This window comes from Phragmites australis, chromosome 5, assembly GCF_958298935.1.
Source record: "Phragmites australis chromosome 5, lpPhrAust1.1, whole genome shotgun sequence".
Classification (NCBI taxonomy): Eukaryota; Viridiplantae; Streptophyta; class Magnoliopsida; order Poales; family Poaceae; genus Phragmites; species Phragmites australis.
This window is the reverse complement of record NC_084925.1, coordinates 31,228,506-31,250,863: the sequence shown is the minus strand read 5'-3', so window position 1 is coordinate 31,250,863 and position 22,358 is coordinate 31,228,506. Positions and strand designations below refer to the sequence as shown.

General features: G+C 42.7%; 3 protein-coding genes across 5 annotated transcripts; 1 reads left to right on the top strand and 2 right to left on the bottom strand.

Moving 5' to 3' along the window:
- Positions 1–426: 426 nt before the first annotated feature.
- Positions 427–3,578, bottom strand: LOC133919229 (glyceraldehyde-3-phosphate dehydrogenase 3, cytosolic-like). Its single transcript, XM_062363561.1, has 12 exons — positions 3,401–3,578; positions 3,278–3,301; positions 3,078–3,178; positions 2,479–2,594; positions 2,297–2,396; positions 2,061–2,207; positions 1,921–1,981; positions 1,733–1,830; positions 1,259–1,401; positions 1,000–1,083; positions 787–876; positions 427–689 (listed from the first exon to the last, which is right to left on the bottom strand). The coding sequence occupies exons 1-12, from the start codon at positions 3,402–3,404 to the stop codon at positions 644–646; spliced, it is 1,014 nt and encodes a 337-aa protein (XP_062219545.1). The 5' UTR covers positions 3,405–3,578; the 3' UTR covers positions 427–643.
- Positions 3,579–5,890: 2,312 nt separating this feature from the next.
- LOC133919228 (cytosolic Fe-S cluster assembly factor NBP35-like) lies at positions 5,891–8,943 on the top strand. The gene is made up of 3 exons (XM_062363560.1): positions 5,891–6,031; positions 6,313–6,414; positions 7,810–8,943. Exons 1-3 carry the CDS (start codon positions 5,974–5,976, stop codon positions 8,703–8,705), a joined length of 1,056 nt encoding a protein of 351 aa, XP_062219544.1. The 5' UTR covers positions 5,891–5,973; the 3' UTR covers positions 8,706–8,943.
- Positions 8,944–13,307: 4,364 nt separating this feature from the next.
- On the bottom strand, positions 13,308–19,638 carry LOC133919226 (glucose-6-phosphate 1-dehydrogenase, cytoplasmic isoform-like). 3 transcript variants are annotated; one of them, XM_062363557.1, is made up of 17 exons: positions 19,475–19,637; positions 19,348–19,410; positions 17,983–18,203; positions 17,634–17,719; positions 17,426–17,474; positions 17,162–17,348; positions 16,447–16,604; positions 16,305–16,373; positions 16,064–16,122; positions 15,582–15,618; positions 15,284–15,355; positions 14,962–15,109; positions 14,643–14,738; positions 14,246–14,316; positions 14,011–14,126; positions 13,837–13,882; positions 13,308–13,759 (listed from the first exon to the last, which is right to left on the bottom strand). In XM_062363557.1, the coding sequence occupies exons 3-17, from the start codon at positions 18,163–18,165 to the stop codon at positions 13,583–13,585; spliced, it is 1,554 nt and encodes a 517-aa protein (XP_062219541.1). In that variant the 5' UTR covers positions 18,166–18,203; positions 19,348–19,410; positions 19,475–19,637; the 3' UTR covers positions 13,308–13,582. The 3 variants fall into 3 exon arrangements, with proteins under 3 accessions (XP_062219541.1, XP_062219543.1, XP_062219542.1); XM_062363559.1 differs by lacking the exon at positions 19,348–19,410 and having other exon boundaries at positions 19,475–19,638; XM_062363558.1 differs by lacking the exon at positions 19,475–19,637 and having other exon boundaries at positions 19,258–19,396.
- Positions 19,639–22,358: the final 2,720 nt, after the last annotated feature.

Below are 22,358 nucleotides of genomic sequence, written 5' to 3'. Positions count from 1 at the left end.
GACCACAAAGGCCATTTGCCATGGCTAACCTGGAATGTCTTCGAGCCAATTTAGCCTATGCTAAGACATAAATTCTAAGATGCATTTCAATCTCATTCAGGCCAAGGCCATAGCCACGCTAAGATCACTGGAATATATTTGTGCTTAATCATGTCGTGAAGCGCATAATCATTTCTTATCTATCCAGCACCGATCTCACCATCATTTTGGTCATTTTCAAACAGATCAGGACGGCATATCAGGGGCAGCAACCAGCTGCAACTGAGAACAAGAACAGCTCAGAAGGGGCAGCAACCAGCTGCAACTGAGAACAAGAATAGCTCATAATTCTTACTCCATACACCTGGATTTGCAATATTACTGCCCATACGGGGGCAAAGCCAGCAAGCAGATTATGCTGAAAAACAACCAAAGTAGAGCAAATGCTAAGGTGTGAAACAAAGTTGATTTAAAGTTTAATCAAATACATAGACCTGACACGACACAAAATATGAGCCATAACATGCTCAACGAACCACCAGGATACAACCAATATAGTTTCAACTGACGTAAATCGATACAAAAGTTTTATTCTCAGAAGAGGTCCTCTACACTCTTCTATGGGGCAAAACATCTCCCCTTGTATCATCAGTCCTTAGCTCGTCTAGTTGGTGCTGTGCATGTGGCGGATAAGGTCGATCACGCGGGAGCTGAAAATGGGAGGAAGAAAATGATTGATTAACTGTAGTCCACAGATAGGCAAATCGAAGTTAACTGTCATTGCAATACTAGGCAGCATGTACTAACCTGTATCCCCACTCGTTGTCATACCAGGATACAAGCTTCACGAACTTGTCGTTCAAAGCAATTCCAGCCTTTGCATCGAAGATGCTGGACCTGTTATTGAGAAAGACGAAATAATTGTAAGGAGTGGGCACCAAGTCAGGGCATAATATTTACCAGGATCTGATAATGAACGTGCTAGGTAAACAGTAATCTTGATATTGGTATGGGTAGTACCTGCTGTCACCCTGGAAGTCAGTGGAAACAAGGTCCTCTTCAACATAACCCAAAATGCCCTTGAGGTTTCCCTCAGACTCGGCCCTGTAAGGATGTGAGTAAAACAGTGACCATCAATGCATTTCAACAAAATTTCTAAGTACAAAACAATAAAGTTGATCAAGCACAAAAGTCGTTGGGTATAATATGCAAAGCAACTTAGCGTTATTGCATTAGCTAGTAAAGACCAAGTGTACAGACGCTAACAAGCATTACTCACTTGATTGCCGCCTTGATCTCATCATAGGTAGCTGACTTCTCAAGCCTGACAGTCAGATCAACAACAGAAACATCAACAGTGGGAACACGGAAGGCCATCCCAGTCAACTTCCCATTAAGGGCGGGAAGCACTTTGCCAACAGCCTGCAGAGAAATGCTAATTTAAGACATAGAAAACATGAATAACAAAATAAATCAAGAAAACACGTGAAATTTATAAAATCTCTGATGATTAAATGACCAATATGCTTTGCAAAATATAAACAGTTCCACGCTTAATGGCATAAAGCTGGTTACTCCAAAGGAAAAAGGACTGACCATGAGATAAATTGAAACATGTTCAAATTTAAGTTTGAACTAAAAAAAGTGAAACAGACTGAAATATTTTCACATGTAAAGACCAAACTCTTAGACGGTTAAATTAAAAATATACAGTGATACGCAAAAACAAAAGAAAAAGAGTTCAATTTGTAACCTTAGCAGCTCCGGTGCTGCTAGGAATGATGTTGAAGCTAGCAGCCCTTCCACCCCTCCAGTCCTTGGATGAGGGCCCATCAACAGTCTTTTGGGTAGCTGCAAGGATTCACATTTGACACATTAAATTCAAAACAAGAAACAGATTATACCAAACTAATAGTCCACTGAATCTCCAGTAATGCTTACCAGTGATGGCATGGACGGTGGTCATCAGACCCTCAACAATGCCAAACTTGTCATTGATGACCTGCAGCAAAACAAACGATCAGTGTAAGATAATAGGATCCAGGTGTAGTTTTAGGGCAGCAAAACATAATGAAAAGCACCTTAGCAAGAGGAGCAAGGCAGTTCGTGGTGCAGCTAGCATTAGAGACAATGTTAATGTCAGACTTGTATTGCTTCTCGTTGACACCAACAACGAACATGGGAGCGTCCTTGCTGGGAGCAGAAATGACAACCTTCTTAGCACCACCCTGCAAAATTAAGGGTTGGAAACCATTAGACGCGTTCAACACTTGGTACAATGTAGCTTTGAATAATAAACATTAGGCAGATAATGTACCTTCAAGTGAGCTGCAGCCTTGTCCTTGTCAGTGAAAACACCTGTAGACTCAACAACGTACTCAGCACCAGCCTCACCCCACGGGATCTCCTCAGGGTTCCTACATGTGAATATCAGATCATCGGCCTGCAATGGTTGAAATTATTATGAAGGGAGTCACTACAAAAAGGATAGTAACAAACCTGCTGCCAAAAACGGTAACCTCCTTCTCACCAAACAAAAGGGTCTTGGAATCCTTGACCTTGACATCATGGTGCTTCCACTGTCCGTGGACAGTGTCATACTTGAACATGTATGTCTGCAGGCAACAAAACCACACTTAACTCACTTTGTGTATCTACATTGGTCAACTCAGCAAAGAATGAAAACGTGTTCTAAGGTATGAAATGACACTCGGACCACTATTGTAATCTTACTCTTTTTAAGGCTAGCGACATTAAACAATCCACCGTAAACATAAACAATTTAGCATTCCACTAGAATCTAACAGCACCAGATCCTACTCACAGTGAAGTCAGTGTGCTTACAACTGGCAGCACAGCTCACCAGTACACAGCGAAAATGGCATGTATAACAGATCACAAGTCCAAGAACATTTAGAACACATCCCACATCTTAGATATGAAATCCCGTATAGTAAGATCAGTCCACAGCCCAAAAGGGCCGAATCGTATAAAAACCGGAGAGATCTGCTCCCACCGAACGAGCACACAGACTCAACCACTCCTACACTCTCTTAAGTAACAGATCGAGCGATTCGCGCGAGATGAGAAGACGATACCATGTAGTCGGTCGTGATGAAGGGGTCGTTGACGGCGACGAGCTCGACATCGTCGCTCTGCAGAGCCACCCTGGCCACCAGCCTGCCGATCCTGCCGAACCCTGCAACCACCAACCAAAACTCCGTTAAAATCCACACGATTCACCGAACCCTCGCCGCACAAACCAAACCAGAACTCAGATCGGAGGCCGCGAGCTCACCATTGATCCCGATCTTGATCTTCGCTGCACAGACCACGCAAATCCAGCAAAAAAAATCAGTACGACCGCCACAGTTAGATCCAAAAAAGAAAAATACATCCACGAAACGAAGGATGGAATTACCCATGGAGATGCGACGGAGGAAACGAGGACGGATGGATTGCTGTCAAAGGGATGTCAAAGGGATCGAGGGCTGTGCTCGGCAAGTGGATCGGAAGGAGGGGCGTATATAACGGGAGCTAGGGTTTCGCCGCGGCTGGTTTTTTAGACGGATGGGCCCACCCGGCGCCGCGGTATGCGGATCGCGACCTTGTTTTGGGCTACCGGTAAAGATGGCGGAAAGGTTACGGGTGGATGACAGGTGGGGCTACGGGGAGAAGGGTGAGCGGGCGGGCGATGGTTTCGAGAAGGCACCCGGGTGGGAACGGGACCTTGGAAACCCTGGACTGTTGCGGGTTTGGGCCCACCGGAAGTGGGAGATAGGTGTGGTGGCGGGGGCTGGTTTCTTTCTTGAACAGCAAGAAGAAACCACCGGCTGCCTGGTTTGCTGCGGCCGTCGGATGGCAAACGATTCTGTGGACGTCCGGGTGCCTGATGTGGCTGATGATGATGTCTGACACGACTTGATTGGAAATAAAAGGTTTTATGTTGGTTGACTAAGTTATATTTTTTATATCTGTTTTACATCTTCATATAGTGAAGTAAATTATCTATAGAGTTTAAGTTGTCATGTAGATATAGGTTGACGTTAGATCAATGAATAAAGATATTTAGGATGATTTTTTATGCTACCATTTGCGTTTTCACTCATGCGTTATTGTGTTTGTGTGTGCTTGATTCTATTTTCACAAGCAAGAGCAATAGCAGTGATTATCTTATCACAAAATGTACCAATAAACAATATACTTGATTGCAAAGTGAACTTATTAGATGCTATTTAAGAAATAACATATCTTTTATATCTTTTTGAAATGAAATGGTAGAACATATTTTGGATCTCAAAGTCCAAATACTATTTTCATACTCACGTATTGATACGCGTTTGCCCGATCTTACGAAAGATAATATGATAAGACGTGGCTCATCGGTTGCATCGCGTTGTTCGTGCCGTCGCTCCGATATCGTCACTGTTTAGAGGTTGGGGTCCGAAATCAAAGTACGCAGCGGCAAACTTCCCAGTAAAGTAAGATAGTGCGACCGCTCTACCTATCGATCGATAATTCAGTAGTGGACAAGTACTATTCAGCGGATAGTTCACTCACCTAAAATCTGATTTTAGCACATGACCGTACGTTTAGTACCATAGCGTCTGCATTTATCCGGTCAACAAAGCATCAATAGAAAGCCAACCATTTTGGTTGCCTCTGGGTCGTATCCCCACGTCGTCCACATCCCGTAAAAAAGTTATATTAGAAAAAATACTTATCTCGTATCATGGCCTCTGTCAGTTACCACATTTTCTTTTTCTTTTTCCTTTTTGTTTGTTTGGGTGAAAGATGAACTATGTATAGTGACCAAGGGTCCTTATTAATTATCACTAGTACTGTACAAGTCATAGTGTCGATTTGGTTACGCAGTTTGCAGTTTATTTTTATCATCGGAGTCTGAATTGTATCGAATAAAAAGGAAATTTCTCTTGGTTAACACTGGTCTTACGAGTGATCAGATGATACTCTCAGTCTCAGCTCTACTTTTACTTACCACTCAAAGAAATTGCAGCTCGTTTATACACAAGAAACGTTGGATTGGATCTGCACCGTCAAAATAGAAACTGCCGTGTAATTCTTCCAACTGCGACGTGCTGTGGAGGACGTTGCCTAATTTGTTTGGTGTGGGAAAGTCAACTCTCAAAACATATATATATAAAAAAAGAGAGAGAGAAGGAGAACGGCGGAAGCAACAACGCAAAGATGCAAAATTGCAATCGACCATCCCGTCGATTCTGCGGCCACCGCAACACCAGTACGGAATCCTTCCAGCCGTCCGATCACAATGAAACATCCGGTATCCTGATCGGGTTAGACCATCTCCAACCGCTACCTCAAATTTTTATTCTCAAAATATTATTACAGCATCTCCTATCAATAACACTGTAGCAGTATTGTATCACTGGATAGAAGATCTGGAGATGAATTTTCAGTGCTACAGTAGACCGCAAAGTATCGTAGCATTGGAATTTGTAGATTTGGGGACTCTGTTGGAGATGGCCTTAGAGCATATATGGCAAAGGTCGACTGTTTTAGTTAGAATTAGAAGAGCTCTATCAAATAACAGTTTTTAATTTTTAATTCTCTGAGTGTAATCCGTAAGAGTGATTATCTAAAATAAACTAATAGCTGAGAAGCTAAAAAAAATAGTTTCTTCTGATTCACTTTCCACAATAATTACTTTTTCTATATATTTAATTTTAAAAAATCATTACAAAATTATTTTAAGTTACAGAATCACTACCTTTCAAAAAATCACTCATCGTAAAGAATTTGAATCAGAAAGAGCTCTACCATCCTTATAACCCAACCTTTCACCCGTCTTAAAAAAATATTTTTTCTATAATAATATATATCTATTTTTCAGTTTAATTATTAAATTATAAAATAAATAATATAGATAAAATTTTACTAAAACTGTACTTTGAGACGACAAAGGCCAATCTCCACTTCCCCAGACGAGCAAACTCAGAGAAGGGAGCGAGAGAAATGGAGAACGGCGGCGGCGGCGGCGGCGTAGGCGACGTCCCTGACGACGCCAACGAGCGTAAGGAATCACTTCCCTGTGCCCTCTGCTGGCCTCCTCGGTTAATAGTTGTTTTTCCCCTTCTCTTCTTTGGGTTTGGGGTCGATTTTTCTGCAGTCATGTTTTTCTTCTCTTGCCTAATTGCTGAAATAAAGATTGCTTGACGTGCATGAAAAATAGGGCCTTTTGCAGCTGTTATGAGTTCCGGTCGCATGGTTTTCTTAATCCAGGCTTCTTTTTGCATAAATTTATGGTTCAAGGGTATAAATATTTCTGAGTTTGCTTTGCTTGGTGTTGCGCAGATTGCCCTGGAACGCAGTCGGAGGAGGCGGGGAAGGTAGATGCCTGCGCCGGATGCCCTAACCAGCAGATTTGCGCTACCGCGCCCAAGGGCCCTGATCCCGGTAATCAGATCATCCATGCACCCGTAGCGAAAAAGTTTCATACAATTTGTGACCTGACCTGCTGCCCCTTTACTATTATCTGTCGTATCATTTGGTTTGATATAAATTTTGTTGAGAATTAGCTTAGTTTAGTTTAAGGTAGATTTTTTTATTACAGTATATGCAGACTTAGTATGCGGTGAGTACCAAATTCCCCTGGAACTTAGTAGATTTAGGAGTCGTGTTTCTTACATGCTGGACCAAAGAGGAAAAAGATTTAAAATGTAAAGATTCATGCATGAAGTATTAGTCGTTATAGAGCTGAAGTGCTAGCACGTACTGAACTACATCCTCACGGGATCTCAAGAAATGGTCAAGTGCTAGGACGAACTAACCTGTAGTTGTGATCAGCCAAAATATTCCAAAGGGAGTTGAATCTGACATTTTCATGTGCCAAAAAAGAAGTTTGGATTTTCACCAGACATGTGCCATTCAATCTAATTACATAATTGTTGTCTAGAAGTAATCAATTTTATGAATTCTTCAAAAGTTCGATAATATTGTCATGCAACAACCCATTGATCCAAAAGAGAACAATTTGTGGGGTTTGCTTTGTTCTATTTTTTCAGACCTGTGTTGTCCTTTTTCCCCACAGGGAGAGGGGGTGACAGATCACATCGCTGCGAACAGAAGCTGCTGTGAAAAAAAAAAAGAACAATTATTTTTGCTACTTCTAAGAGCAAACATCTTAGCTAGCTTGGGGATCTTCATGATCTATTACATCTTTTACCATGGAAAACAAATACGCTATATATTACAATTTGATATGTGCCACTTGATGTATTTACTAAAGCTGCTCTGATGAATTGCCTCAATTTTTAAGAACTAGCGGCTTCTTAAAAATATAGTGGGCACAGTCCATCTGTTTGTAGGTGATGTTGAGGGTTGGAGAATTTCAGGCTGACGAGGAAAGGCACTCATGATATCATCTTCTGTTCATGTTTCATAATTAATGGACGTTAAGCATATGCTACCATTCACCTATGGATAACAGTACAATCTTAAATGTGATACCAATGAATTGCAGGGTGACTCTCCAGTCAGTGCTATAACTAGATGTTTGACCTGAATGCAACCATCAACAAGAAGACATGATCTTAATCGTGATATAACCATTGAATTTATTTTGATACATTTCATTGGAGCAAAGCATCATGGTTAAAATGTTAAATGTGTGATTGCCTTATCGATTGTAGTTGGTAACCTTTTGCTAGTGAGCTAGGGTTTTTGGCATGCTCTTTAGTGTGATCATACTGTTAGCCATAGGTGCATGATATGTGCACAGACACTATTTAGTTGCTACTTTTATTTCTTTTATGCTAAGTGAACTAATTATTGACTGATTGTATTTTGCAGATGTGGTTGCTATTGTTGAGCGGATGGCTACTGTGAAACACAAGATATTAGTTTTGTCCGGAAAGGGAGGTGTTGGAAAGAGCACATTCTCGGCCCAGCTCTCGTTTGCCCTAGCTGAAATGGACCATCAGGTTGGCCTTCTTGACATAGATATCTGTGGCCCTAGCATCCCAAAAATGTTAGGCCTGGAGGGTCAGGACATTCATCAAAGCAACCTTGGCTGGTCTCCGATCTATGTCGAGTCCAACCTTGGTGTGATGTCGATTGGTTTCATGCTGCCTAACCCAGATGATGCTGTCATATGGAGGGGTCCTCGCAAGAATGGACTGATCAAGCAATTCTTGAAGGATGTCGATTGGGGGGAGATAGACTATCTTGTTGTGGATGCACCTCCAGGAACATCTGATGAACACATCTCAATTGTGCAGTATCTGCAAGCCACAGGAATCGACGGTGCGATAATTGTCACGACTCCGCAGCAGGTCTCTCTAATCGATGTGAGGAAGGAAATAAACTTCTGCAAGAAGGTTGGTGTCCCGGTCTTAGGTGTTGTGGAGAACATGAGTGGCCTGAGGCAGTCACTCTCAGATCTCAGGTTCGTGAAGCCAGGTGAGGCAGGCGAGACAGATGCTACAGAATGGGCGCTGAACTACATCAAGGAGAAAGCCCCCGAGCTTCTGTCTGTTGTGACGTGCACCGAGGTGTTCGACAGCAGCAAAGGCGGCGCGGAGAAAATGTGCAATGAAATGGGGGTCCCTTTCCTCGGTAAGGTGCCCATGGATCCGCAGCTGTGCAAGGCGGCCGATGAAGGGCGGTCATGCTTCGTCGATCAAAAGTGCAGCGCCAGTGCGCTGGCTCTTAAGATCATTGTCAAGAAGCTGATCAAGACCGAGTGAGACAATAGTGTTGGCCTGCTGGGAACCAGTTACTGAACAACGAGTGATACGACTATGTCAGGCTTCTCAGTGTACGTCGTGCGTTACATGCGTAGGTTGTCTTAGCGCTAAGTCTTGGTCCCGTCTGAGATTTTGTTCCTTAATAATCACTCTTGTGATGACACATCAGCACAGGTCAGAGGGATGCGAAAGGCAATACGACTAATTCTGAGCTGCAACCTGACGCTTGCATTTGTTACCTGCATTGTACCTGAACCGAGTTGCTGATGTCAGCAAGAGCCGAGCATGGCCGGCACAGCCGCCTTTGTGTTATTTGCTCGTGGTTCAAGTACCGTGTCCTGCTACCGTCCATCTTGCAGAGCTCGTGTGCATTCACACCGGCTCGATCTGGTGGGACAATCTAAGGTGCACCTCCACCGTGCCCGTCTCCCAGGGCCATGGCGTACGGTTCCTCGGTCGGTCCAGCGACGCCACCGTGCGGTGCCGTCCGTGATTTCGAGAGGAGAACCACGGGATCGGGAGAGTGAATTGAGGAACAGTAAAATCATGGCTAAGGGTTTCCTTCACGGTCCAGATTCCCGTCGTGAAGCGATTTTCGTTCCTTTCAGCGCTTCAACGGTTTTTCTTCACGGTTCCCGTCACGAAGGAATTCCAAATTCATTCTCTTTAAGACAAGATTATCTCTCCTTTTGCTTCGCGGTTTTTCTCGAAAAAAATTTGTTGAAGATGAGAGAAAATAAAGGAAACATGAACAGGAAAATGAATCAAGAAGAGAATAAAATGAAGTGAAAATAATTAGAGATGGTCTAAGAGCGGTGCGGGCGAGGATGCATGATAGAATGGAAATTCGCGTTTTATATGCAAGAGATTCAGCGTCAATATCATGTGATTCGATATCCCAGGCAGCACACATTTCTAATAGGAATGTCGTTTTAACGCACAAAATAAATATGGTACATTTGGAGAAAGGATATTATACATTAATGAATTAGATCAGATGAGTTGTAATATACTAACGTATATGAAATTACTGTTCCACACGAGAGCGCTCCCGGCCAACTCGCGCATGACAGCCCAAGTTCCATCCCAAGTCGCCCGAAACTTTTTCTCAAAAAATTGAGCTAAACTGTTCCTTAAAAGTTTTTTAAAAAAAGTACGAGCTAAACTTTTTCTCAAAATTTTAACAGTTTTTTAAAAATTAGAAAGATGCAAAGGAAAAAAATATATCAAAAAAGGAAAGAACCTCACTTTCGCAGGTGCCCATGTTTTCCAGAGCATTTGAGCACCGTTTAACCTGATAGACCCTTGAACATGACTTGATAGGTGGATTTCGCCAGGTATTGTCCAGAAGAATTCCATCTCTATATCGCATGATCAAACTCATCGACCAGGATGATGGAGTTCAACTGCGACCAAAGATGAAGGAACTGGGTGATCGCGACAATGGATAGGGCCCTCAAGATGTCTGCACCCAAGTACTGTTGCGCAAAGCATCCTTTACCATTCTGGTCTTGAGACGTGGATGAGCTATGCAGGCGAAGAGGTCCGGTGCAGATGAACGGATAGAGCTACTCTCCAACCAAGCATCAGTCTAGAAAAATATTGATTCCCCGTTGCAAATTTGAAACCTGGTAGACGCATCAAAAGGGGCATTGACCTCGCGCTTATGATCGAGAGGGAGGCTTGACCACGGCCTGGAGGGGTTAGAGCGCTGCCACCAAAGCCACATGAGTCGCAAAGCAATGCTGACCAATCGCAGGTCTTGAATACCAAGGCCACTGAACAGCAACGGCCGGCACATTCTCTGCCATGCAAGAGCACAACAACCCCTGGAGGTCTCCTTATCTCCTGCCCAAAGAAAGGCCTTCCAGAGCTTGTCGATTTGTATGATTATCCACGGAGAAACAACAATAGACATGATCGTGTGCAAAGGAGTGGAGGAGAACACCGCTTTCACCAAGATGGTGCGGCCTGGTATGGAGATGATCTTGGCCTATCAGGTTGGTAGTTTAGCAGCCACCCGATCCACGAGAGGCTGCAAATGGTGTTAGCGAAGCTGGCTGGTCATGAGAGGCACCCTGAGATATTGAATGGGGAAGGAAGACAACCCGCAAGGTAGGTTGTCACTAATTACGCAGAGGTCCTCATTGGAGCAGCATATAGGAACTGTCGCGCACTTATTAAGTTCATTCGGAGGCCAGAAACTTCTCCGAAGAAATGTCCAGTGTGCCCAAATATCTTGCGAAGTTGGTGAAACGAAGATCACCAAGTCATTGGCGTGCAGAGAAACATCGATGCATAATCTGTTTCTCTGCATAATCGAGTCATGACCAGTGGGCTGAAGAACGTGTGCTTACCTGGCCTTGGTCGGCAGATGATTGAGGATGTCCATCACCAACACGAACAAGAACTGGGAGAGTGAGTCCCCCTGTCGCAGCCCACGCATGTGGTAGATATATGGTCCTGAGATTGAGTTGAGAAGGATCTGAGTAGACGAGTAGCCAAGTAAGACCTCAATCCATGAACACTATCAGGGGCCAAAGTCCTAAGCCCTCAAGACCTCCAAAAGGAAAGCCCAATTGATGATATCGAAAGCCTTTGAAATATCCAACTTGAACAAAATCTTCGGCCTCTTAGATTTCTCGAGCAACCTTGCAGCTGAGTGGACCAGATTGAAATTGTCATGAATTGAACGGCTAGTGATGAACATACTTTGGCTGCTAGTGATTAAGGAACACAGCCGAGGCGCGAGGCGAAGAGACATAGATTTGGAGATCAGCTTGTTGATGCTATGGATTAGGCTTATAGGTCGGTAATCAGAAGCCAAGGCTGCCCCTTCCATCTTCGGTAAAAGAGTGATGAGAGCTGTGTTGAGCTAGTTGAAACCTTGGTGGTCGCCAATGTCGAAAGCACAAATAGCGAGGGTTACATCATTCTTGATGACAAGCCATGTGGCGCGGTAGAATTCTATGGTGAAACCATCGGGCCCCGAAGCCTTGTTGAGAGGCAAACTCTTGATAACCCCGAGAATTTTATCCTCATAGAAAGGAGAATCAAGGTGCTGGAGGTCGATGGGGAGATGTCAAGACCCGGTAGGTCCATCAAGTGAGCCTTGGACGAGATGACACCTAGGATTGCTTTGAAATGGCCAAACAACGACTGCTCCATAGCGGAATGGGAGGAGACTGGCCCATTCAGCGTGGCTCGAGAGGTGATTGCATTCTTGTGTGCCCGGAAATTAGTGAAGGAGTGAAATATCCTGGAATTGGCGTCGCCTTCATGGAGCCAAGCCAAACTGGAGCGACTACGAGCGATCATGCGCTTGAGGGAAGCTAGGCCAAGGTAGATAATCTTGAGATGCTTACGCAGCACTGCCTCTGCGGTCATGAGCCTTATGCCACCCTGTGCGGTGTCAAACCGAGCGACAACCTCCCGTGCCATGAGCAGCTAATCTCTGATATTGCCAACATACTTGCTGCGCCGGTGGAGAACCTGGAGGGGTAGACTAAAATGCCTCAGAACCTGAGGGGGTGGAGTCAGCCCGAGAGGAAGGTAACTTATACTTAGCAGAGAAAGATGGTGTAGCGCCTACAGCCGCTGAGGCAACCGAGGTGGAGGCGGTGGGTGAAGTCCGAATAAATTGACGATGATAGCCGGAACCGTCCGATCTTGAGTAGGCACGCCGCGGACGGTTGCACTCTCTGACATGATGCCGGAAACCTCTGTATCTGAAGCACCTTGGTGGAAGATGACAGTCCACGTGATGATGCGTCGTGGACAAGCAGTTGATGCAGCGGCTGCCAAGAGAGGCAGACATGCTTCACTTACGAGGGGGAGGTTGCTGGTGGGGAGCACCACCCCTCGACGCCCGGGAGCAACGGCGCGGAGCGACCAAGGTCCAGCCAGCATCGTTGGATGGAGACACAGCTGGTAGACGAGGAGAGAGAACCGGCAGGGCCCTCTTCGCAGCCACCATGAAGCTAGAGGGAACAGCCTGATGGGGAAGGGGGCAAGCCTCCGCGTCACGAAGGACAGACTTCCCTTTAACCTCAGTGGACAACCTCGAGGCCTCAGGAGAAGGTGACCACTCTATCGAAGACACAGAGAAGGGGGTGTCATGGAGCCAGCATTGTGCTTTGGATTTGCTCGCGGAATAGGCATCTTGGCAGGGGAGGAAGGAGGGGAACTAGCCAACGGGTGAGAAGGGGATGGCGACGGGTGGGGAGTGGATGCCGAGGTCAGGGTGATTGTCGGCGGAGAAGGAGGAGGGGAAGCCATCTCTTCCTTCGTAGCTACAGATATCTGCCTGTGCGCCTTCGTTACAAGACGCCGGCCCAGACTTGTCGGACTCCACCATTTCACCATGTGCTGGATTTACTCACATAGACCAGTATCTACAGAGCTGAAGATGCAAGAACTGCAACATTGTCTAATTGTCCAGAAACTAGAACACCAACTATTTTTCTCTACTTAACACTTCAACACTGACGGTCGAACACGAACTGGGAGCCTGGCACACGATAGGAAGCTGAAAAACGGTGCTACCATGAACATCCTGCCATCCACGACACTACGACAGTATCACTAGGGTAGCCTTGCGTGGAGCGGGCAAGCTATTGTCATAATAAAAGGAGCAATTATTTGCAGCTGCTAAATAAAAAAGTTGAATAACATTATAAAATCTAAAAGAGCCTGACACTCAGGCAATTTAGAAGGATAATCGTAGATGGTACGCTCCTTCGACGAGCAGAAGTTTATTATTACAGGACCCGCATGTTAGAAAGCCCCAAATCATTTCGTTTCTTTTACCCCAAACGCTTCTTGTTGTTGGCGAACCAGAACAGCCTCCTCTGGTGGTAAACCGCACTCGATCGCAGCTAAAATCTTGCGAGGGTAGGTGGTATCCATATGTAACCATGAGTCCGCACATACCCCAGCCTCGTGCTCATTTCATCGGCTTCCGGAGGTCCTCGGGTCCCCGGTTTGTATGGAATGGACTTCAGCTTGCCAGCATCAATGTCGTGCAGCAAAGGAGTGAAGATCTCCCAAGCAGCCTGAGTTCAACATACACAATGTCAGGATCAGAAGGAGACCACTGGAAAGAAGAGTGCTTATCAACAGTACCACAAACCTTCAGCTCGTCGCGGCGAACGAAGTGCTGCTGGTCTCCTCTTATCCTGTCAAAACATACATTGGTGTCGATAAGCAGGCCATGACTGAAGAAGGATTGTTTTTTCCCCCTGAAACTTGCAGAGAACTGAATGTGCTGGAAACAAATTTAGCACTAGGATGGAGCATCACATACGTGTCCAAGATGAGACGCTCATAGGCTTCTGGGATTTTTACATCTTGGTACCGTAGCCTGTAAGATAAATCCAGTTCGCTTTGTTCAGTGGCCATTTCTAGCCCAGGTTTCTTGACCTACAAAAGTTCATGGAGTTTATTTGGATAATGGCAATTGATAGTTCTGCTGCATCTTTTATCTTTGACCAAGGTCAAAAAATTGAAGTGCTACAGTTTACAGAAGCAGATGTACATACAGTTAATTTCATATACATAGCCTCTGATGGCTGCAGGCGTATAACAAACTCATTCCTTCCTTGTTTCTTGCCTATGCCAGGGCAAAAATAGAGCACACAGCTTAGATATCATCAATAGAAACAGACAATAATGAATGGAAGTCTAGTGGTTCGAACTAAATCGATCAAGGTAGCAATAATAAAGGGAAATCAAGTTCTCAGGGGAGAATAAATCTTTTAGGATCAATGGATTTGTGACTTTGTGGAATTTAACTTCATCAATATATTGTGGAGACTTAAGTACCATAGTATATTCTGGATAGGTTGTCTTTCTTAGGGCTAGTCTCCACTAACTTTTTTGTAACAACAGACTTAAATGACAATAGATTTGAAAATGAGAAAAGCATTTAGTCCGTACATCTAAAAATGTCACCAGGAGCATCCTTGAACTGCACACGTATCTCTGCTTTCCTAGAGCTTAGTGCCTTACCAGCCTTGAGAATGAAAGGAACTCCTGCAGCATACAGTTACTTGGATGTTAGTATTGAAATCAGAAACAGAAGCTTTTATGCACGTTTTATCATTTTCACATATTTCATTAAAGTGATAATTGACAGAACTCTTGTACCGAAGAAAATGGGTTCGGATGTAACACCAATGTGGAAATTGGATTAAATAAGTCTACAGAACTCAAATTTTGGGAATTTTGAATTAATAATTCGTCTAGTAACATTTACCGTCCCATCTTTCATTGTGCACCCTCAGTACAACAGATGCAAAAGTTGGGGTGTTGGAGTCATCTGGCACAGTAGGATCATCCTTGTAGCCATCATATTGTCCAATGACTACCTCGTCATATTTTATAGGGTTCACTGATTGCAGAACCTGGCATGGTGATGCAAAAAGGGCAAAGTTAATGAATTTTGTAACTTGTAAACAACAACAAATGATAAATAATACAAGATTTGGTATCACATAAGAAAAATGTAGAGACAGGTTTTCTGTCAATTAGAACTGTAAAATGTAGAATAAGTTGATAAAATAAAGAGATGTAAAAACCTTGACTTTTTCATCTCTTATGTGCTCAGGCTTAAGAGAAACAGGTTTTTCCATTGCGACCAAACAGAAGACCTGCAGATTAGAGTGATAGTCATACCAGAGCTCTCAATTCCTGAATATAACATTGCTCTCTTTTTGAGGGATCATAAAGGCAGCTATCTGCCCTGCCGTCTCAGAATATTTATTATAAGAAAGGTGAGCCCACAGTAAATAATTGATACTATAGATTCAAAACCAGTATATAAATGCTAGAAATTTGTTTGCAAAATTATGCTACAAACGAAAAGGCTATCGTTACCTGCAACAAATGATTCTGAATGATATCACGAATGATACTGCATCAACAAAAGTGGAGTCAGATACTCGAACTGCTAGAAGAGAAATAACAAAACAACACATGACCCCTTCTAAGTGATAAATAAGAATGACTGCTCTTATGCTCTCTCAGAACTACACTACACAAGTCTTGAAGCAACAACGTTAATAGTGGAGTAGTGGTTGGATGCAAATGGCATGGACTTTGAATTCAGAAAAGAAAATGAACACAATAAAGTAAAAAGGACTTAAAAATGTGCCCTCCAAATTAAAAACAACAAAAAACGTGAAATCCGTGTATTTTCAAATGTATAGCTGTACATGATCAGAGGAATTTTTACGACCAGTGGTGTGTTGTTTACAGATGGATATTCTACACTAGGGTTTCACAGTCAGCATCATATGCGCTTAAAACAACTAGTTTTGGTAAAGAACTCAGGCAAAATGTAGTTACGTCCAACATACCCATATTGATCAAAATATCCTCCACGTCCTTCAGTCCCAAAGTCCTCCCTAAATACGATCTGCAGCAAAGAACATAGATTTGGCATGAATATAACCATAAACTTTTTCCAGCTTTCTAACATTAATTTTATTCAATTTTTCAAACAAAACTGACAACGATGTGGTATTAACTTAGAATATTAGCTATGATTTACAAAGAAATATCAAATAAAAACGCTAACCACCTAGGAAAGGATCTTACTTGTACGTTATCAATATTATCACGATTCCAGAGAGGCAGAAAGAGGCGGTTTGCAAAGCGAAGCACAAGCTGCAAATACCACAATATAAGAAACAGTTGCATGTAAGAAGTAAATATAGCTCACAAAAGTCACTGATATTACCAAGTTTTGGACCAACTCTTTTCCTAAATAGTGGTCGATTCTATATAGTTGGTCTTCTTCAAACAGCTCTCCAAGTTGGGCACTCAGTTCCTCTGCAGAGTCCAAATCCTTTCCAAAGGGCTTTTCAACAATAACCCTTGTCCAACCAGTACGTGAAGCTGAGAGTACAACATGAATAGATACCACCATTGAGCGCAAGAAGAATTTGGGGGGAGAAGGTACAAGATGGCACAGCAAATATTCAGTATTATCTGAACTTCAGAAATTTAAAAAATCAATCTTGGTTATCTTTTCTTTTATTATGTGTGGAAATTTGCTTCTGCGCCCTTAGTGCTTCCAGAAAACATAAAAATTCGACAGACTAGATTGACATGAACTGTATATATATATATATATATATTTTTCACTTCTCATCAGCCTCAGTGAAAGAGCAAGTAGAGAAAGAAGGGTGGACAAGTGGTAAAGAACTGGTCTGCTCCAAAGTTGAACTATGCCTGTGGTAACAAACATGGAACGTTGCATGTTCCAACCCACTAGATAAACAAAAAAAATAAAGAAAAGAAAAAAGGATTGGTTCTTTATTTCCTAACGAAGCCAAATGTTTTTTCTTACATTTGAAGCTTTGTTATCGGGTAGATTCATTGATTCCAAGAAAGTCCACTAGGTTACAATGGTTAGAGAGAGTTTGGGGGAAAACTTCGTAAGAGTAACTTACATGGATTCATGCAATACAATCCTATCATTTTGGATACTGACGGGTAGACTGACGGAGGCAATGCCAAATAAAATAGTCTGCGGGAGCTTCCTGATTCGTTGGTCGTTGATGTTTCATACTCTGAGATTGCCTTATTTAATAATTCAAATCCTTCCCCACTATCATAGGAACCACTAACATATTTAATCTGTAAGAAAACTTAATGAGGTTACAAAAGGTGAACATATAAGGATTCAGGAGCAATACACAATTTTAGAAACTTACTAACTGCAAAAATTGTGAAAGATGTTCATTTGAAGCTCCTTTGAGGTATCTACAGCAATAGAACATGATATTCAGAATGAGAAAGAATGATGGAATTAATATCTCCATTGTGCTAAAAATGGAGACAGAATAGGAAACACTCCATCAAACAAAGGTAATGATTTTGTATATTAAATACTTATATTAATTCAAGGGAAATGTATCTTACCCACGAATGCGTTCTCTTAATCCATCATCAGAAAGATTTGATCTTGCATACCCAAATATATGGACCTCTCCAGATTGCAGAAATCCCTGTAGATATCAAAGAGTAAGATTCACAAATATATATGTGTGCCAACCTAAGAAACTTATATATAATATAGTAGTATATGAAATGCAAACACATTATACAATGATGTTTTATAATTTCTATCCTACTAGGCACCTAAGCTGATAACTCAACACAGATGGATCAACTTGTGCACTTGTTTGCTACTCTTGCATCAAAAGTTCACAACTCTTTTTCTTGAAGATTTTATAGATAATATGTAAGAAACTGCTGGTGATCAAATTACCTGCTGAAAAAGGTGAAAGAGTGCTGGGAAAGTTTTCTTCTTAGCAAGGTCTCCAGAAGCACCTAATACAACAATGGACAAGCAGCCAGACTCTGATGATAGTTCTAGGTCCTTGAAATCTGACAAAGGACTAAAACTATCGTGTGCTGATAATGGGGAAGATCCAGATGATCCTCCTGACATGATAAACTGTACGGTTTCCACTTTCTTCAGATATAAACCTAAGAATGTTGCCAAGTTACAGTTAATAACAAAATGAATAAGAAGTTGAAGTAAATAATTTAGTATCCATCCAATAAATTGATCTATGCTATGCTAACCCAAAAAAAAATTCATTGCAGAAGGCACAATAACAGAAAATTTGCTACAACGAATCGAACAGAAGGCAAGGAAACAAAGAATTAGTACATTTTTGCTTACTAACGTTGCTGAACTAGATTAGGGATGGCAACAGGGCCAATCCCCGTCCCATTTAGCTATCGGGGGAAGTTTCTCCCATCCCCATCCCAACAGGGAATTTTGCGAGGATCGGATCCCTAATGGAGATGTAAAATTGAATCATAGTTGATTATTTCTATATATTAATAATATGTCCGTAGTATAAATAAGTAATTATTGATGCATACGATGATAATTAATACAAGATGAGTTAAATATCATAGGTTAGATAAAAATATATGAGTAATTTATTATTTTCCCTACATAATGTAATGTTTGTACATTTATATACTAAGAAAAATATGTACATATGTGATATTGGGGATATAGCAGGGAGCAGGAACGAAAGCGCATTCCCGTCCTTGTCCATATATCAGTTCGTAGGGATCAAATTTTCTCATACTCATCCCTAATAGGGGAATTCCCGCGGGTTATGGGGGGATAACCCGGGGAACGGAGCCCCATTGCCATCCCTAAACTAGATCATCAAGCTCTTGTAATTCACAGACAAGTTATAATGAAAATACAGACTTTATGAAACAAAGGTGCGAAATTTTACAGAAGTTTATCCTCTAATATATAGAGATTAGTTAACCATGAATGAGCTATTAATATGATACTACGAGGATATACGCTAGTTAAAAAAATGATCGATATAAAAGAAATCCATCGAACTGGGCTCCCTCATATTCTCCCAACTACTCCCTAGGAACAGAGAGCAGCCCAAAGAACCAGCAAACACACAGAATCCCCGAAAATTAACTGAATTATTCCAATCAGAAGCAGTTATTTCCAGGAAAGGACTTCCAATTATGAAACCGCATTAAATTTCTTAACCTGCGACCAAGTAGGCGTCAAGAAATCAAGAGCAAACTCTGCAGCGAACAGATCGACAGAAACATAAACACGCAAGAAACAATTCGCTACCAGCGACGATGTTCCCAGCCGCAACAACGCGCCCCTTCAGAATCGAAATGGACGGCGCGGAATCTGCAGCAAGAACCCCGGCGATCAGCCAAGAACGCAGGGCAGAAGAATTTCATTGGTCACTAACCTGCGAAGAGGAGCGGACTGCCAACCACCGGTGAGATTTGACTTTGCGCAGGGGGCGGCGAGAGAGATTTGTAGTGGATCGCACTGGTTTCCTTTTCTCTCCACCGCTTTTGTACCCGCAGACTCGTCCCGTCCCTGCGGCCTCCGTCCCGTCAATCTCAATCTATCTTGTGAAATTAAAGAATTTACAAGGGCTTATATGCCAAAAAGGTGCCATTCAAATAGAAATAAGCAAAGAGTAGGGCTACCCCCGTCAAGATTCTTTATCCATAGTGTGTATGGCAAGGATGGTTAAATGGGTTATTTGAGTCGGTTCGGTACGGGTTCGGTTTGGTATAGTCTGAATAGCTCATCTACTGTAACGGGTCGTGTCGTACTGGCCTACGTGCCTCCCCTCGGTCCACGGTACGGCCTGTCGGTCACCGTGCCGTGCCGGATAGGTTCGGGTACGATTTCTGCTCAGCGGCACAGTCGGTTCGGTGGGCATGGTGCCACGGGCGACCTGTTGGCACAATCAGCCCGAAAATATAAAAAAATAGCTACAAAATTAAAAAAAAAATATATAATAGATAAAAATAGCTACAAAATTAAAAAAAAATATTAAAAAATATAAAATAACCGGGCATATACGTGCCGGGTCGGATCGTGTCGGGCCTGTGCCGGCCTGGGTTGGGTCATGCCCGTGCCGGCCTGCCTCAGCCGGGCCGTGCCGTGCTGGCCCGCTGTGCTACGCGCTCGGCCCAGGCACGGCCCGTGACCTCGTGCCGTGCCGGTCTGGCCCGTCTCAACTCGAACCGTGCTGTGCCTCGGACCGGCCCAGTAGACACGGTCTATTTGGATATCTTTAGTGTATGATAATAGTAAGGTTTAATAAATCACATTCAATATCCAGATATAGAAATTTCGTACAAACTTTGCAAGAATTGATACAAATATTTGAGGAGTCTTAAACTTCTACATGGCAGAGGGGAGAAGGACTGCACGGTTTGATAGTTTGGAGTGGTTCTATGGTGGAATCGAATGCAAGGCTGCAAATTCTCACGGATATTCAGTTAATCCATTTTTGGTGTAACAATAATCGTCAGTCAAGTTGAAACACAAAAAAACAGGACTGAATACTCTAATTAGAAGAAAACGAGCAATAAAATGCCCAACGTGGAGCACCCTAAACACCGGGCACGAACCTCCGTGTCTACCTCAATACAAAAGAATGCGAGAGCTCTTAGTCAAAATAAAATTAGAATGTTCTAATCCGATATATATAATAAGCATTCTGTATACTCATCATTGACGAATCAATAAAACCACATGGTCCCTGCATAATCAACAGAGCTATGAAGTTCTAGTAGTATTAAAATAACCATCGTTCAGCATTGTTTGGTTCAAATTATTTTCGTACCCACTGAATTGCAATTGTACATGATTTGAACACTGATAATGGACAAATGGATTTCCCATCTCTTTTGGTTGGAAAAACATCCAGATTGTTCCCTGCCGCCTTGGTACTGAATTCCCTCCTGAAATGGCGCTACATGATATCTGACGAGCTCGCCTTATGGATTAAACAAGGTATAGTGCTGAATATTGTTTTACGTCCCTTGTTAGTTTTAAATGATGGGGGGATACTTATTTATTTACATACGTAGTAGGAAAATATTGAGAATTTACAATCCAAGGAGCACCACCTCTGCAGATGTGGCAGCTAATGAGGTGAGCATTGTGTTTTACTGTTGTTTAATGGCTAAATAGTGAGAGTTTACTGTTGTTTAATGGCAGAGACGGCAACACGACAAAAGAACATTCACCTTTTATATTGAACGTTTACCTTTTCCATTGTAGGTTCACTGAACTCTAAGATAGTTTCTACTTGAAAATAAAAAAAACTCTGCACGAGCGTTCTAGTTGGTGATAGTTGTCAACCGGTGGAGGGGAGAGAGAAAAATCAATGTAAAAATCATATTTTATTGTTTAAGATCTAATCTTAAACTTAAAAACTGACTATAATAATATGAACTTTACGATTCCCTCTTGTAATATATTAGTCCAAGTGGTATGATCACTTTTGTACTTACCATCCTTTTGCCCGCATTACGAATGTCCTTATCCCATCTTGATGTTCCAATGCTGAGAAGTCTTTGATCCGACACTAGTAGATAAATACTTCTTTTATTCAGAAATAGTAGGTATATTTTATTTTTTAAAAATCAAATTTTATTTACTAATATTTAATCAAATTATAAGATATCTAGTGTATAAAAATTATACAATTACATTTACAATTCAAAATAATTTTATACTATATAGGTTTAATAGATATAAATAATATATTTTATGAGAAAATCCTAATCAGAATTTAATTTTGAAAAACAAACTCAAAAGAAATATGTATACTGTTTTTTAACGTAGAGAGTACGACAGACTACGCCCTGACACCGAAGGCACAGCCGCTCAGAACCTGTCCACGTACGCTATGAGCGGAAGCCTCACGAGTAAAAAAAATAGAGAGCCCTAGAAACATCAGAACTCTCACTGACATTAGGGCCCACAACTGTTCCGTAGACCCACACATCAGTAACCAACTCAGCTCCCCACCACCAGGTAGGCTGCTTGCTTATGAGCTTTATCTTCTCCCGGTCCCTCGAGGGACACGCAGCGCCAAGCAGAGGCATCCATGGAGGTGGAGGGCGGCGTGTCGCTGAGGCCGTCGTCGGCGCGCATCGGACAGCTGTCGTCCGTTAACGTAGGCGGACGTTTCCTTGTTAGGGCAGCACCACGGAGGCAGCCGCCGAGGCGCGCGCTGGTGGTGGAGGCCCAGGGCAGAGCTGGTCGGAACGGCAGATGCAGCAGCAGCGGCGCGCGCCGCAGCTGCCCAAGATCGAGGACGA

What these genes read in the sequence shown, in the direction of transcription:
- LOC133919229 (XM_062363561.1), bottom strand. An exon ending in GATCAAGATCGGGATCAATG is followed by an intron (nt 3,179 to 3,277) that starts GTGAGCTCGCGG and finishes TGGTGGTTGCAG; the next exon opens with GGTTCGGCAGGATCGGCAGG. An exon ending in AGGCTGCAGCTCACTTGAAG is followed by an intron (nt 2,208 to 2,296) that starts GTACATTATCTG and finishes TTAATTTTGCAG; the next exon opens with GGTGGTGCTAAGAAGGTTGT.
- LOC133919228 (XM_062363560.1), top strand. Translation starts at nt 5,974, where the DNA reads ATGGAGAACGGCGGCGGCGGCGGCGGCGTAGGCGACGTCCCTGACGAC. An exon ending in CCCTGACGACGCCAACGAGC is followed by an intron (nt 6,032 to 6,312) that starts GTAAGGAATCAC and finishes GGTGTTGCGCAG; the next exon opens with ATTGCCCTGGAACGCAGTCG. An exon ending in GCCCAAGGGCCCTGATCCCG is followed by an intron (nt 6,415 to 7,809) that starts GTAATCAGATCA and finishes TGTATTTTGCAG; the next exon opens with ATGTGGTTGCTATTGTTGAG.
- LOC133919226 (XM_062363559.1), bottom strand. Translation starts at nt 18,165, where the DNA reads ATGTCAGGAGGATCATCTGGATCTTCCCCATTATCAGCACACGATAGT. An exon ending in AAGAGTTGGTCCAAAACTTG is followed by an intron (nt 16,374 to 16,446) that starts GTAATATCAGTG and finishes TGGTATTTGCAG; the next exon opens with CTTGTGCTTCGCTTTGCAAA. An exon ending in CTATGTATATGAAATTAACT is followed by an intron (nt 14,127 to 14,245) that starts GTATGTACATCT and finishes GAACTTTTGTAG; the next exon opens with GTCAAGAAACCTGGGCTAGA.